This window comes from Barbatula barbatula, assembly GCF_947034865.1.
Source record: "Barbatula barbatula genome assembly, chromosome: 20".
Lineage (NCBI taxonomy): Eukaryota > Metazoa > Chordata > Actinopteri > Cypriniformes > Nemacheilidae > Barbatula > Barbatula barbatula.
The window spans coordinates 2,394,739-2,410,636 of record NC_136783.1 but is presented as its reverse complement, the minus strand read 5'-3'; the positions used below and the strand labels follow the sequence as shown (position 1 = coordinate 2,410,636).

Below are 15,898 nucleotides of genomic sequence, written 5' to 3'. Positions count from 1 at the left end.
GCCCAGGAGGGGTGGAGACCATCACTTTTCAACAGGTCAGGTCTGCCCTCAAAACTCTTCCAGTTATTTATAAAAACAATATCATTTTGCAGGCACCACTTAGACAACCAGCCATTTAGATATGATAATCTGCTATGTATCTCATCACCACGATAAGCGGGGAGGGGGCCAGAGAATATTACAGTGTCTGACATCGTGCTTGCGAGCTCACACACCTCTTTAATATTATCTTTTGTGATCTCCGATTGACGGAGTCGAACATCATTTGTGCCGACGTGAATAACAATCTTACTGAATTTACGATTAGCCTTAGCCAGCACATTTAAATTTGACTTGATGTCAGGCGCTCTGGCTCCCGGTAAACATTTGACTATGGTGGCTGGTGCCTCTATGTTAACATTCCGAACAATAGAATCACCAATAACTAGGGCACTTTCAGCAGGTTTCTCAGTCGGTGCGTCACTGAGCGGGGCAAACCTGTTCGAGACTGTAGTCGGAACGGTTGAGTGATGTTTTGACCTGCGACTACACCGTCTCACAGTCACAAAGCTTCCCAGCTGCGGGGGTTGTTCAACCGGAACCGAACTGTGCACGGTAATATTGCTCGCATCCAAAGTGTTTTCTAAGCTCCTTACATTCTTACTATCCTCAGATAAAGATTGGATGCGAGACTCTAATTCTGAGATCCTCTCTGTCAGCCTAGCTATTTCTCTGCATTTATCGCATGTAAAGCCCTCGCCGCTGACAGAGAAGGCTAAGCTAAACATTTGACATGAGGTGCAAGTGACAATAATAAGAGAAGAAGCCATAACTCACCGGGTTTGAAGAGTAATTCCAACTTACCAAGGCTGGTCGGTGATTCTTAGTATATACGCTTAAGAGAGAAACCGTTAGCACACAAGAAAACTAGAAGGCGAGATGATATTTAGCAGTGTAAACAGAAAGCCCGCTAGCACGCTTGTGCTATGCTAACGGCGCTGAGTGTTTTGGTTTAAGATCTTCAAGTAAATAACCAGGAGATGGTCATTGAGATATCAGGATAAGTTTAGCAACAGCAGTGATAAGTAACAATGTATGCTATGAATAAAATACACTAATATGAAAGAAAGTACAAGTGCAGTGATACAACAAACCGATTCCGCTGCAGTGAGGTGAAACTCCGTGAGTTTAAACCAGGGGGCAGCACTGAGCACTATATGCAATATTAATTAAGTAAAACTTTAACATTTTAATTCTAAAGCAGCCCCCTGGCCAGGCAAACAGTGCAAAACTGTATGCAAACGGGGGCAAAGAACCCAAAACTCCAATGGAGAAAAATAAGACCTCAGGAGAACCCAAGGCCCAACCAGGGGATTCCAGTTCCCCTCTGGAAAAAGCTGCAGCCTCTGCACAAGCTCGACAGTACTTGCACAACAAGGCTAAATAAAAATACATAAAGGTAAATTATAGATTTAAGATTATCCTTCATAATTTAATAGCAGTTTAAATTTAGCAGTGAAGACGTGTCAAGTCGTTCATTTCAGCTCTTGTCAGGTCCCCGCTTCCCATTCTCTGCTCTACCATCAGGTCTGGGCATGACCCTGCCCACTGTGGTAACCTGTGGTACATCAGTTGTTATTGGAAGTGTTCCTGATTCCGGTTGATCTAACTAATGACCGGACTCCTGAGAGCGTAGTGCACGGGAAGGACTGTAATACAAGAAGAGAAGTACACTCAAGTAGTGAGGAGCTAAACCATAGTGTATTACAGTAATCTAGTGTTGATGACATGAATGCATGTATTACTTCTCTGCATCTGATAGTGACAGCATATGACGTAGTCTAGATATATTCCTAAAATGGAAAAACGCAAGGTGTTGGCAACATTTGTCAAATGACGGATTACTATAGAATAAAATGACAAGATTCTTTGCTGACGATGAGGGTTTTAGGGAACATCCGTCAATAGTTTAGCGGTATTCTTTGTTGTTAAGTATGGCGGTTTTCGGCTCATTAAGTAACACTTCTGTTTTGTCCGAGTTCAGTAATAAAAAGTTGTTACTCATCTGCTTTTTTATATAGACAATGCCTTCTATTATTCAATGGAACTGCTGTGTTTCATGAGGCTTCGAGGAAATATAAAGTTGCGTATCATCAGCATCACATTGAAAACTAACTCTGTGTCACTTTATTATATCTTCTAGAGGTAGCATGTATAATGCGAAGAGCAGAGGCCCTAAGACTGAGCCCTGTGGTACAACGTACTTCCGTGACACCTCATTGGTTATTGCTACAAATTTAAAACGGTATAAATATATATTTATATATATATATTTATATATAAATATAAATAAGACTTAAACCTTTTCAAAGCTATTCCCTTAATGCCTACATAATTTTCGAGTCTATGTAGGAGTGTGCTATGGTCAATGGTGTTAAATGCATCACTAAGGTCTAGCAGCACCAATTATGAGATAAAACCTTGGTCAGACGCCAAAAGCTGATCAAAGCAGTCTCTGTTTTGTGATGTGCTCTAAATCCAGACTGGAAATCTTCATTGATGTCAGTGCTTTGAAGGAAGGAACATAATTGAGTTAAGACCACTTTTTCCAGAACTTTATAAGGTGATGATTAGATATGAAAGGTAGATTTGATATAGGTCTGTAGTTAACTAGTTCTCCAGGGTCAAGATGGTTTTTTTTGACAAGGGGCCTTATAACAGCCACCTTATCTCTGACACCAGGACATGTGCCTAAAGCATATGAGTTAATAATGCTAAGGAGAGGATCTATAATTTCTGGGAGCATATCTTTCAGTAGATTTGTAGGAATATGGTCTAGCATGCATGTTGATGATTTAATGATTTAATTTGTCTTTATCGTCCTTTTCCCTTCTATTTCTTTCTTTTTTTTTTTTTTTTACATAACATAGTCCTTAGAGTATCTAGCAGGCATTTTGATGTTTGACCTGGTTCTTGTGTGTCTTAGAACTGGGACTGTGGGTGGTACAGTAGCTTCTTTGTTTGTTATTTGTTGTGCGGTGCTCTCTGAAAAGTCTTCTGTTGTCCTCCAGTAGTCATCATTTACAGTGGGGTGGTCTGCTGGTAAGGTGACTTTGAGCTGTTCAGGCACGGGACGAATGTCTTTTCTGTTGCGACGGTATTTCTTGCCTTTCACTAGCAGAATGTAGGAACGGTCACTGCATGAGCAGATCAATGAAGATGCCAAGCACCCATGTACAGGTTGGGTTATTGGGGTGAAGAAGGACCCGCACTGTCTGGACTTGAATTATGCTAGGCATGTCACATGCTGTAGTGTCATAGCGTTGCTTCACTGCTGCTCGCTTGGCTATTTTTCTTGTGACAACTTCCCGTACCACTGTAGGATGCAGAAGGGCCTCTCCAGTAGGCAATGTGGTGCGAGTTCTCCTTGACATGAGCCTTTGGATTAGAGAGCTATCGAGTCCTTCTGTTGGGGTGTTTCTCCATGCCAGAACTACTGCCCCAAGGTGGACTTTTTTATCAGTGTCTTCGCTATTTTTACAGCTGACTCAGCTTTACCATTGCTTTGGCTGTGATAAGGTGATGATGTGACATGGGTAAAGTCCCATTCCTCTGCAAATTCTTGAAAGTCCATGCCACTTAATGGCGGTGCATTGTCTGTGAAAACCTCAAGGGGAATGCCATGTCTGCTGAACTGTTTTTTGCAGCACTCAATGACTGTGGATGAGGTGTAATCTGGCATTCTGTCTATCTCCCAGTAGTCAGAATAGTAATCCACCATGATTAGGAACACAGAGTCGTTTGCATTGAATAGATCCATTCCTACTTTAGACCATGGAAGGTGAGGTATTTTGTGTGGAATCAATGTTTCTTTTTGCTGTTTCACATGGATAGTGTTGCATGTGGCACAATTACTGACAAAGTTTTTGACTTCATCTGTAATGCCCGGCCAGAAAACTGCCTCACGAGCCTTTCTCAGGCTAGCCTCAATTCCAGAGTGTCCTGTGTGGATTTTTTCTAAAAAAACAGGTCGCAGAGCTTCAGGAATGAGAATCCTCTGTCCTTTGAATATTAGGCCACTGTCACTGGCTAGTTCCTCCTTGAAAGTCCAGAATGGTCGCAATAAACTGTTAACAGCACTTTTGTGGTTGGGCCACCCTGTTTTAATGCAGGCATGTAGTTTTTGTAGTTTTTGTCTTTGGCTGAGTGTGTTTTGATGGTTTCCAGTGTCTTTGTGGAGATATTAGTGTCGCTGGAATGGCTAACTTGTTCAAAGTCATGCGAGGTAAGACCCATTGCATATACTGAGGCTGGTGTCTGCATTTGTGAGTGTGTCATGCTCATTTGAGGCGCTCTAGAGAGGAAGTCTGCGACGTGCAAATCCTTTCCTGGTTTGTACTGCAGGTGTATCTGATATCTCTGTAGCCTCAGTAGCATCCTCTGTAACCGCTTGGGTGCTGTCAGCAAGGTTTTTTTGAAGATTGCTTCAAGTGGCCTGTGATCACTATGTACAGTAATGTGCTCCCTTCCATGCAGATACTGGTCGAATTTATCACACGCAAAGACAATGGCAAGGCATTCTTTCACAATCTGAGCATATTGTTGTTCTGTTGGGGTCAGTGTCCTGGACGCAAATGCTACAGGTTGTCCATTCTGTAGGAGGGCTGCCCCTAAGCCTTTCTCGCTGGCATCACATTGTAGTGTGACCTCCTCTTTAATGTCATAGTATTTCAGTACAGGGTAGTGAGTGACTAAATCTTTGATGTTCTCCAGAGCAGTATCATGCTTTTGTAGCCACGTCCAGACAACGTCCTTGTCTGTCAGCTGTCTGAGAGGTTCACATATGTCTGATAGACGGGGCAGGAACTTTGACAAGTAGTTTACAAACCCCAAAAGCCTTTGGAGGGATTTTAGGTCGGTCGGTGTTTGCATGTTCTGGATTGCGGTTATTTTCTGCGGGTCTGGGCGTAAACCTTCATTTGTGAGGAGGTGACCCATGTACGTCACACTAGGGAGTTTCAGCCGCAGTTTCTCTCTGTTCAGTTTCAAATTGACTTCCCTAGCTCTCTGTAGTAGGGCTGAGATGTTCTTGTCATGATCTGCCATTGCGTCTTTTGTAGTGTTGCCACACCCATAGACAAGAATGTCATCTGCAATCACACTGACTCCTCTGAGGCCCTGCAATGCTTCATGCTGTCTCCTTTGGTATTCTTCCGCTGCCGGTTTTATTCCAAACGGCATCCGAAGCCACCTGTATCTTCCTTCAGGCGTCCAAAACGTGGTGAGGTAGCTGCTGGCCTCATCTAGCTTTACTTGCCAATAGCCATCCTTAGCGTCAAGAACTGTGAATATTTTTGCATTGGTTATTTCTGGAAGGATTTCTTCAATTGTGGGAATATGGAAGTGTGATCTGAGCAAAGCTTTGTTCAATGGGGTAGGATCGATGCATATGCGCAGCTTGTCATTCTTTTCAATAACCACCATGTTTCTTATCCACGGAGTCGGTTCCGTAACTTTAGCGATGACGCCTTTTTGTTCCATTTCCTGAATGGCTTTGATAATTTTTTATTTGATAGGAATGGGAATCCGTCTCGGTAGCTGCTGCACGGGCTGGACAGTGGGGTCAATCTCAAGGTGTAGCTCCCCTGGGAGGCATCCTAATCCATCAAAGACATCATCATATATGGAGATGATTTTATCCGTTGTGTTGGATGCGCCTGGAACCTCTTTTGTGTCAATATTGTGTATTACGTGGTTGGTGTTTATTTGAAGTAAATTGAGCTTCTGGCAGGTTTCCGCTGAAAGCAGTGGCATATGTGATGTCTCCATTACCTGAAATGTGAGGATGAACTTGTGCCCTTCATGGTCTGTTTTGAGGTCACATTCACCCTTAGGCTTGATTAGCGTGCCATCATACAGCTTGAGTGTGGCTTTGCTGGGCATTAAAACTGGATTGCCATCTTGCAGTAAGCGTTGGAGGTCACGAAAGCCGATTACATTGACTGTGGAGCCTGTGTCAAGCTGGCACTTCAGGGTATACTGGGAATCGTCATTGAATGATTTTACATTATGTGGGTCAGCTTCAGATGTATAAACCATTTACTTTGGTTGGCTTGCAAACAGTTTACATGTGAGATGTACCACATGGCATCTGCTTGTTCGTCAGATTGGGTGTCCTCCTCTACTAAGTTCAGCTGTGGTTTGTGTTGTCGCTGTTTGCAAACGCGTGCAAAATGATTTCGCTTGCCACATGTTTTACAGGTTACACCATAAGCGGGGCATTTGGCTTTAGCATGCAGTGTTCCACAGTAATGGCATGAGTTGTTATGTTGCCTTTTTTTGTGATCCTCAGATGCGTTTGTCTGTTTGTACCCCTGCCTGCCGCGTTCAGAGTAGTTTTCTCGGGAAGTGAAGTTGATGACATCATCCCGCTCCGCTCCGCTTATTTTCTGTATTTGCATTTGCGCCTGTTCACTCGCGCGACACATGTCTATAGCCGTGTTTAATGTGAGCTTTGGTTCGCGTAACATCCGTGCTTGTGCACTTGAATCCTTTGTGCCCATGACCAGCCGGTCACGGATCAGCTCTTCTCTTAATTCACCAAATTCACATGTATCTGCTAACTTCCTTAGCTTTGCAATGAACTGTTCTGCTGTCTCACACTGAGTTTGTTTACAGTCATTAAACAAACCTTTCGTAGATCACGTTCTTGCATGGCTCAAAATGTGACTGTAATGCATCTAGTATTTTCGTCGGATCCTCCCTGTCCGCCGACGGCATGTGTAGATGCCGTTGAAGTTGATGGCACTCTTTTCCCATCACTGTCAGTAGCGTAGCAACTAGCATTTTTTTGTCTTTTGTGTCCAGGCCCGTGGCAATCTCGTAATTGTCCCATTGTGCACGGAAAAATGCCCAGTTGCTGTAGGTATCACCTTTCATGTCCATGGATTCTGGAACCGGGATGCTGTATGCCATGGCTGCTGCTGATCTGACTTGACTGACCGAGCAACTTAGTTAACAAATACGTTGTCCGTCAGTATGTCTAAGTTACTATTTACTTGCTTATTTAGCTGTCTTTGTTGGTTCTGACTTCTGACACCATGTTTCATGTTCCTTAATGAGTCTCATGATGGGTCAAACACTAGCTTTTATTTAGATTGCTTCACATATCCAGCCTTATACAATTCTGTCTATTTTCTCGTTCTCTCGCCTTGTCCATCCCCCCATCCTATGATAGCTCACTGTTGCCCTCTATTGGCTGACCTATATTGTAACAAATTCATCACTGCTATGTTGATATCCAGATTCAGTCAATCAGTCGCTGACGGTACATTTTTTTTGTTGATTTAGCCACTGTGTTAAAAAGCCATCTTTTAGATGGCTATTTAATAAGAATCTCCTTTCTAGTGCATATCTATTTATTGAGACAACATGGGAACACATAACTTATATTCAGCCTTCAAGTAATTAGCTGTTTATCAACTGATTAGTTTACTAAAGCACTGGTTTATAGAGAACACGCCATGTTTATAGTGTATCTAGAGGACTACATTTACATTTAGTAATTAAGCAGACACTTTTGTCCAAAGCGACTTACAGATGAGGTAAACAATGGAAGCAATTAGAACAACATAAAGACAACAAAAAGCATAAATGCAATAAAAAACTGGTCTCATATAGCCTAAAACAGTATACAGAGCTAAGTATTATTATTATTATTTTTTGAAAGAGTAGAAAAGAGATAGAAGTTAGAACAGACCAGTCAGGTGTCGATGGAAGAGATGTGTTTTCAGACGATTCTTAAAGATGGTGTGACGATTCTCCCCTAGTGCAATCAGCATCGCCATGGGGACGGAGGAGATTAGTGCGGCACACCTGCCGCTCATTATCAGCTGCGGCTCATCAGAGCCGCTATAAAACGGGGAAATGCAGAAGCCACGGTGAGCAAGCGCCACTCAGACGCTAACCCCTAATGTCTGCTGGTTTTTGTCTTTTAAATATTCTCAAGGAACGGACTTATTCTTAATATTCAGATATTGAGTTTACAAAACGTTTTGTTATTGAGTATACTTTTTTAATAACTACGTAAAATAAATGTATTTACATTCAATTAATTTAGATTTAATTTACATTCAATTGACACCCTCTTAGGGTGGAGGGCAGAGAAGGGAGAGAGTTCATCCTGACAGCCTGGTGGCAGAAGCTGTTCTTCAGTCTTGTGGTTCGGGCCCGAAAGCTACAAAATCTCCTACCTGATGGCAGAAGACTTGCACCCTTCAAATATCTTTAGAGTCTTTAGTTTCATCACATTTATAAAAGACAGATACAGCTATACGATTATTTCCGATTATTAAACAAACGACGTGTGTGGGGGGAGGGGAAGGCGGAACTAAAGCCTGTGCGCAACCATTGCCAAGAAAAAACAGACATCAGTTTCACTTACCGCGTGTGGTTCATGTTCTGCATCTTTTAGTGCTATGACTGCCACTCCATCAGTTTCAAAGGATCTTCAAATCCAGCGTTATATCCACCATTTATATAACATTCCTCACCCAAATGCAGCGAACAAACAACACAGCTGAACATCGGTAACATAGTGCTCTCTCTCTCCCCTCCCTGCACACAAGTGAAAGTGAATTGTGCGCATGCTCCTGCTCCCGCTCTCCATGGTTGATGCGTGGGCGTGGCGCGTGTCTTTCCGGGAGAATTGTTCAATAAGGGACTAAGAAAAATTGTTACGAAACAGATTTTCATGTATGAAAAAAACATTCCGAAACCTGTACGAACACTGGGGGAGTGTATCGAGCACAGAAATACTACGCCATATGTCCAACTGGGTTTTTTAAAAGTTGACCATGTCAAGCATGAGAAGACAACACGTTTAACATTGTAAATCCAACAATCCACCAAATCCATCGCTTATCCTATCTTCATTTAATCAGTTACTAGCATGCACTCTAGCAGTAGAAATAATAAAGACAGTACTGTTCTCCAAATAGACAACCTTTTGACAAGCAACATATACTCACATAAATGCAAGAAAATAAAAAGAAATACGTATGCAAACATCGTATTAATACCATAAACGAAAAAGATGATTGTATTAATCTTTAAAAAAGATTATTAATAGTAAAAAGCTGTCTATTATCTAAAATGAATTAACGTATTTAATAGTGTGGCATTGGCGATTTCAATTCCGAAAGAATATTCTGTGTATACAGTATGCCATGTAGTTTTTATTTCATGATTTTAACAATCCTAACCACTTATATTAATTTTAATTAATTTTAATAATGTATTACATGTTAATGTATTTACTCTACTAAAATTATACTGATTAGTAATGTTGTGATGTGTGGAGGAAGAATTATTTTTTAAGAAGAAGGTAGAAGTAATAGGGATTAACACTGATTGATCCTAGGTCACTCCACTATGTGTAGTTGACCCACCGGGGGCCACATGCCTGAAGCTGGTTGCCAACAACAACAAAAAATCTTCCTTGTGTGGAGATAATGACTGACAAAGCACATTCATTGCATGTTTCTCTGGATGTCAGTTAAATATTTAGCAATGTTTTGAGTGAAGGGGAAAGAACTAAATTTTTCCTAATTTCACTTATAAACACCTGTGACTAGCGTTCATTTTTCCAACTTGAGGCGATTAATTATGAAATCACTGTGAAAGGGAAATCATTGCAAATGACAGACAGCCTAAAGTCATTAAGCCATCAGCCATTACCTAATGAAAAAGGATTGTGTGCTTTTGTGTAAGGAGGCAAAGATTTTAACACAACTGGACTTTTTTTCTTTCGTTTTTGAGCTGCACTGTGCAAAAGTTGTAGGGGAGATTGTAGGAAATTGAGAAAGACAGCAAGAACTTCAAAGTTTACAGTAAGCATACTTAAATAGGTATAGTCCCTTAGCTTGAACAATGACAGCTGACTGAATTAACCGAAAGTGTGATGAGTGCTGTAAAATGTCACATTAAAAAACTGAATAACTATTGTTTGCTTTCACATTGGGGGTTCAAACTTTGGTCAACTATAAAATTGTACGGTTCTAAAACCCACCAATATACTTAAAAAAAGTTGTCATGACCAAATATACAGATAATGATACAGTCAAACATAAAGAAACTCCGCCTCTTTTCCAACCCCAAGCATCTGTTGCTCTCTTAGCCACCCAACCCTACTCTTTAAAAGCAGCCTATGCTGCATGTTCAGGCAATTTGAACCGAATTATGATCCTTAGATAAGTCACATTGGCTGATACTCCCTTCATAATTTTGTTTTCAATGTTAGAGAGAAGCATCAAATAAATAAAAACTACAAACTAAAAGTAAAAGAACCTATGAGATTCAGTGGACAAAGATGTTTTTTCTGCATGATTTACTAATGATTTTTTTTCCAGTTCAGCTTTGCTTATTCAGCACCAACTACTTTGTGTTGGGCTTAGGGAATGGGTGCAAGGAATCGTGTAATGGGTCCTCAGGCAGCCTCAAAAGTCATACAGCTGAACGTTTAACAGGGGAGGTGAGCACATCCATTCTGGCATTAGATGAACCCTGTGGGGTTTATACTCTGCCTTGTGCCCAGGGTCTTCGCTGTATCCCTGCCTTTGGAGAGCAAGGCCCTCTTCAGGCGCTGCTTCGGGGAAGAGGGCTTTGCAAGAACATCAAAAGTACTATTACAGACGTACCTTCACCTACAGGTAAGATGCTGGTGTTAGTGAAGACTTTTAAAATATTTGATCTTGAGTAAATGCTGTGAACGCTGTATGGTAGAAAAACATGTTATGAGTTTTCATTTGAGGGAATAGCTGGCAACTTTAGTATGTCAGGAACTGTTTATGTGAAGAATGTGGAAAAATAAGTTGAAACTCAGATAATTGAATTATACAAATGGTGAAACACAAACAAAGTTTGGGATCACTCACTCACTCATTCTTTATTTATATTTTCTCTGCATTTTAGAATAAACGTGAACTCATCAAAACCATGGAAATACGCAGTTGTAAGGGTGGAAATTATGTTGTGACTAAAAGCATTAAAAATAAATAAACTCTACGTTATATTTTAGCACCTTCAAGGTAGAATTTGCAAAATCGTTCTCTTGGCATTTTGTAAGCCAGTTTATTGATGTCTCAACCTAGGTCACATTTTAAACAGCATTAAACTAACTTCCATCTATGCTGGACCCTTATTGGCTGCTATTTATTCATTATTTTGTCCAAGTCATCAATTTAAAAAATATTTATTTAATAAAGATGTAGTTTTCTAGAAAGAATAGGCACAGTTAAATTTTTGTCCACACACATTTCAAACATTGAAAAACCTTCAGATTAAAATATTTTAAGAGTATGAGAAACAATTTTGTCAAGTGATCCCAAACTTTTGAGTGTTTCTGTATTTTCACTTCTTTCTTGTTTAAATATAGACATACAGTATTGCTTAACAGCTATAGATCAATAACATTACATACTAAGAATATTTAATTATGTTTTAGATTACAGACCATCGACTGCTGATAACACTGAAAAGGTAATGTTTATGACTAATGTACTGCATCTCTTTACTTTTTGATATTATACACACTGTTAAAAAAACTCAGATTTTTATGTATTTTCTTTATGAAAAAGTCTGCAAATTTAAACAAAAAACTGTTTTTTACTGGATTTTTTACAGTGCTACATAAAATGTTGAAGATTTGTTGCTGTCTAAATTTAAGTTTAATCAAAGTGACTGTAATTTTTTACAGTGTACATAAATAAAAATGTGCAATCACCATGGCATTTCTCTTGGTCATGCATTGCTTATTCGACAGGGTCCTTGTCGTAAATTGTTAAATACAGTGCTCCAAGGTATTGAGCTGACAGTCATTCATTCAATCCAGGACATCTACATTCCTAACTGTGACAGACATGGGTTCTTCCAGAAAAAACAGGTGTGTATCTGTGGAATTAATAAATTGTGATACAGTTAAAGGATTTAAAGAAGACAAGCTCATTTAACATCTTATATTATATTTTAAAATGTTCTCTGATTGACTCTTCAAATAGTGTCTCTCATCACGGGGAATGCAAAGAGGCCACTGCTGGTGTGTTGATGAGAAGGGAGCAAAAATAAAATCTCGTAAAAAAGAAGACGGTACTGTCTCCTGTACCAGTACCTGAGATTTGTGAAACAGCACTGGACAACTCATGGTAATAAGGATCTTAATGAGAGCTGAAAGTACACAGGCATAATGATAATAGATTATTTACAATTGTTGTTACAAGTAAATTTGTGGTCCATTCTGATGCAAATGATTTTGTTTCCTAGTATGCTAAAACAGAAACCGTTAAAGTATTTTCAATTAAAAACATTTATTTTCTTCATGAAATTGCTTATGTAAAATATTGTTTTTCAGAATAATGCAAACTCACTGCAATCTTTGCATGGTCATTGTATATATCTACATCAAATTGAAACAATTGTACATTAAATTAAAACAAAAGCTGGTATAAAATGAAGAGTTTATTTGTAAAAACTGATAAAGGATAATTTAGTTAAAAATCATGTTTTTTTACAGCTTTATCGTGTTTTTATTGTGTATCATTATGTTAGGTAGCTGCTTTTATAGTTATTACCTAATACAAAAATGCCATTTGATTAATATTAATTGGAATGCAAAACATCACATTATTTGAAAATTTTTAAAAACATTTATCTTTTAGGCAAACTAATTTTAAGTAGTTATTGTGTGGAGTAGGTGTCATTTGTTTTTTAATCCACATGTATAATCTAGGAATGAAACAAATATACAACCATAAAATATACTGTTAAATCTACATACTGTTTATATATGCAGATACAACTTTCAACTTTACACACTGTACAACTACATACTGTACATACATAACCTTTCAAACTGAACAACCTGTATCCAAAAAGATAACAGGCACATGTGTGATCAATCAACAAAACAAAGAAACACACTGTAAATTCCATTACAAGAACAAAACCAAGGACTCAACAAAAGAAATGAATGAAGCTGCTTAAAGGGAATTACCGTAAAGTGTCTCATTGACCTGCATATAAGACTTCACATTAGACCTTAGTTGAGTCCGAAAGCTTAAGCAGCTGACTTGTTGCCTTGCTGTTTCATGAGACAATGACTTCGGAGACAGCGCATGAAAGCAGCTCAGAGAAGTACGTTCGGACAGCCAGAGGCACTGTAACGGAATTCTGTTTGAAATATAAACAGAAGGCACCTTTGTAATAACTAATCGAATATTTTAAAACTACAATAGTAATTTTCTATAGAAATTCAATTAAATTTGTAAAAAGAAAAAATATAACTTTATTTACACAGAAACCGTGCTTTATTGTCAATAAACAGAGTTTGAATTTTGAATTCAGTACACACAGTACTGTCTATGTTCCCAGAGATATAAGGTACAGTAATCACATGTTATGAAGGTACAGTAATCACTGTTTTCACATTAGATTGACACATTAAACTGTGACTAAGGGAATATTAAGTCATTACAACAAAATGCCAAGTACATCCCATCAAATAATTATGTATGTTCCTACAGAATAATGCAAAAAAGACAAAGAATGTCGACAAGCTTTTAAGAAAAAAATAATTAAGTTGAAATATAAAACACCCACAATGTCATGATCCTGCCTCACCTTGTCATGATTTTCTAGTCTTGTGGCAGGGTTATGACAGAACCACGTGTTTTGTGTGAAAACGTATGATCATTGTTTGTTTATGATGGTCAAGCTTTCTCCGGTCTCATTATTGATCCCGCCCCTCGTTTCCTCATTTAGCTTCCCGCCAGTGTTTCATTACCCACACCTGCCTATTGTTAATTGTCTCTTGTTAGTTCCCCTATTTAATGCCCTCGTGTTTGATGTCCTGTGATGTTGCGTTTTGCATTGTAAACTGGGCAATTCATCTTGTGCTTGCCTTGCCTCGCCTCCCACCCTCAAAGTGTACATTGAGCGTCACGAGGCTGAATCCTCCTCTACCGCGCTCCGTACCCTCTCGGAAACTTGGGAATGTTGTCCTTGTGGGTCTTGCTTGGGCCCCATTTGAGTCCCTGGGGAAGGCCGCTCTACCTCATCTGACAATAAAGACAGCTCTCCTATAGGCGCTCGCCTCTATTAAGAGGATAGGGGATCTACATGCACTCTCTGTGTCCAACGTGTGCCTACAGTTTGGGCCGGGTGACTCCCACATGGTGCTGAGACCCTGGCCTGGCTGCGTTCCCAAAGTTCCCACCACTCCCTTTCGGGACCAGGTGGTGAACTTGCAGGCGCTCCCCATTGGGGAGAAAGGACAAAACCCTTCCGTGTTGTGTCCAGTACAAGCTTATACAAGGTCCCTGCGCTTTTAATTGGACTGACCTGCCTAGGCGAGTCACAAATGAGCGTCCTCCTGTGACCACAACAAGAGCTTCTTATTACCGGCCGTACAGGCGGTGGCCTTACTACTCTAGACGGGGGGACGCTACGGAGACCACATCTGCCAAAAGGAGATAATATGTGGAAAGTAATCTTAAAAAAAGATACAAAGATTCAAAAATTACAAGGTGTCCAAATTCACATAACTCACAGACCCTGGCGACACACTTCCATGGCATCAAAACAATACAAACAATCTAGCGGAGCGACGCTGACCGGCCTGGGCGTGTCGGACCTAAGTGCCAGTGCACTTGTAACCTTCCAGTGGAGAGGTAGGGGGCCCAGAGCTTGAGAAAGGTGGGCCCGTGCCATCGACCGTAACGGCCACTGGGAAGCGTTATTTCCTCACTTAGAAAACGCGCCACGGAGACCACTTCCTACCGCAGGGAGGAGTTTTAATGGAGACACCCACATGGTCTCGCCAGAAAGGGGAGAACTCATGGGAGAAATGTGCGAACTGTAAGGGAGTGCCGCAAGAGGTGGAAGTCCACCTAGGAGAGGTCATGGGCTACCAACATGCCCTGTGGGGGGGTTACTACATGTGGAGCACTAGGTCCGGTTAGAGCTATCTGCTAGATGCTCAGGTAACACTCGGCATAAGGGGGCAGGGCTGCTCTGCCCAGCCCGCCACGAAGAAGTGCTTAGTGATAGATGGAATGCCTATTCTTCACCCAATTGGAGGGGTAAGGCCTTTTCCCAGGTGTACGCTGTCAGTCTCACCTGTTGGTACCCTGCAAGACTCGGCCTGACATCGGTTTTACACGGAGAATCCTGCTGACTCCACAGGAGGAGGCGTCGGGCGAGTTGTGAGTGAATGCCACCCTGGCGGTTGATAAACGCCACGCCAGTCAAGCTTTCCAACCGGACCAGCACGTGCTTGTCCTTCACGAGAGGTTGCAACCTCTTCAGTGCCAGTAGCACTGTTAACTACTCTAGGCAATTGATGTGCCAATGCAGGCCGGGGGCCCGTCCACTGACCTGAGGGGAGCGAATGTGGCTTCCACAACCTTTGTGAAGACTCGTGGACACCGAGACAGACCAAAGGGGAGGACCTGTACGCATTGTGAATACATCCTTCTGATTGATAAGGTTCACCCTCCATATCATCTGTCTGCAAACTCTCCTCTATGCGGTCACTGGAATCCAGGCACATGTTATGAAGTATACAACAGGCTGTGACTGCGGAAGAAATGTTCTACACATCTTTCATGTACAGAAATTTGAGTCTCCTGAATTTAGTTTTTTTAATAGACCAAATGCATGCTCTATTACAACGCGAGCTGAATTCAGTTTCTTATTAAACCGCCTCTGCCTGACAGTCAAGTGGCTGTTGTCCATATGGCTTCAAAAGCTGAAGCAAAAGAGGGTATGCTGAGTCACCAATTATATGCATGCCCTCCGGAACCAGGGAATGTGGATCATCCTCCAGAAGGCGTCTTACCTCTGACAAACGAAATGCTCTTGAATC

The 15,898-nt window shown here is 40.8% G+C and overlaps 1 protein-coding gene across 1 annotated transcript; it reads left to right on the top strand.

Moving 5' to 3' along the window:
• Positions 1-7,751: 7,751 nt before the first annotated feature.
• Positions 7,752-12,478, top strand: igfbp6a (insulin-like growth factor binding protein 6a; the record flags this gene model as incomplete). Its single annotated transcript, XM_079483743.1, has 5 exons — positions 7,752-7,788; positions 10,389-10,688; positions 11,483-11,517; positions 11,801-11,920; positions 12,036-12,478. The coding sequence occupies 5 exons, from the start codon at positions 7,752-7,754 to the stop codon at positions 12,147-12,149; spliced, it is 606 nt and encodes a 201-aa protein (XP_079339869.1). The 3' UTR covers positions 12,150-12,478.
• Between the last annotated feature and the right edge of the window lie 3,420 nt (positions 12,479-15,898).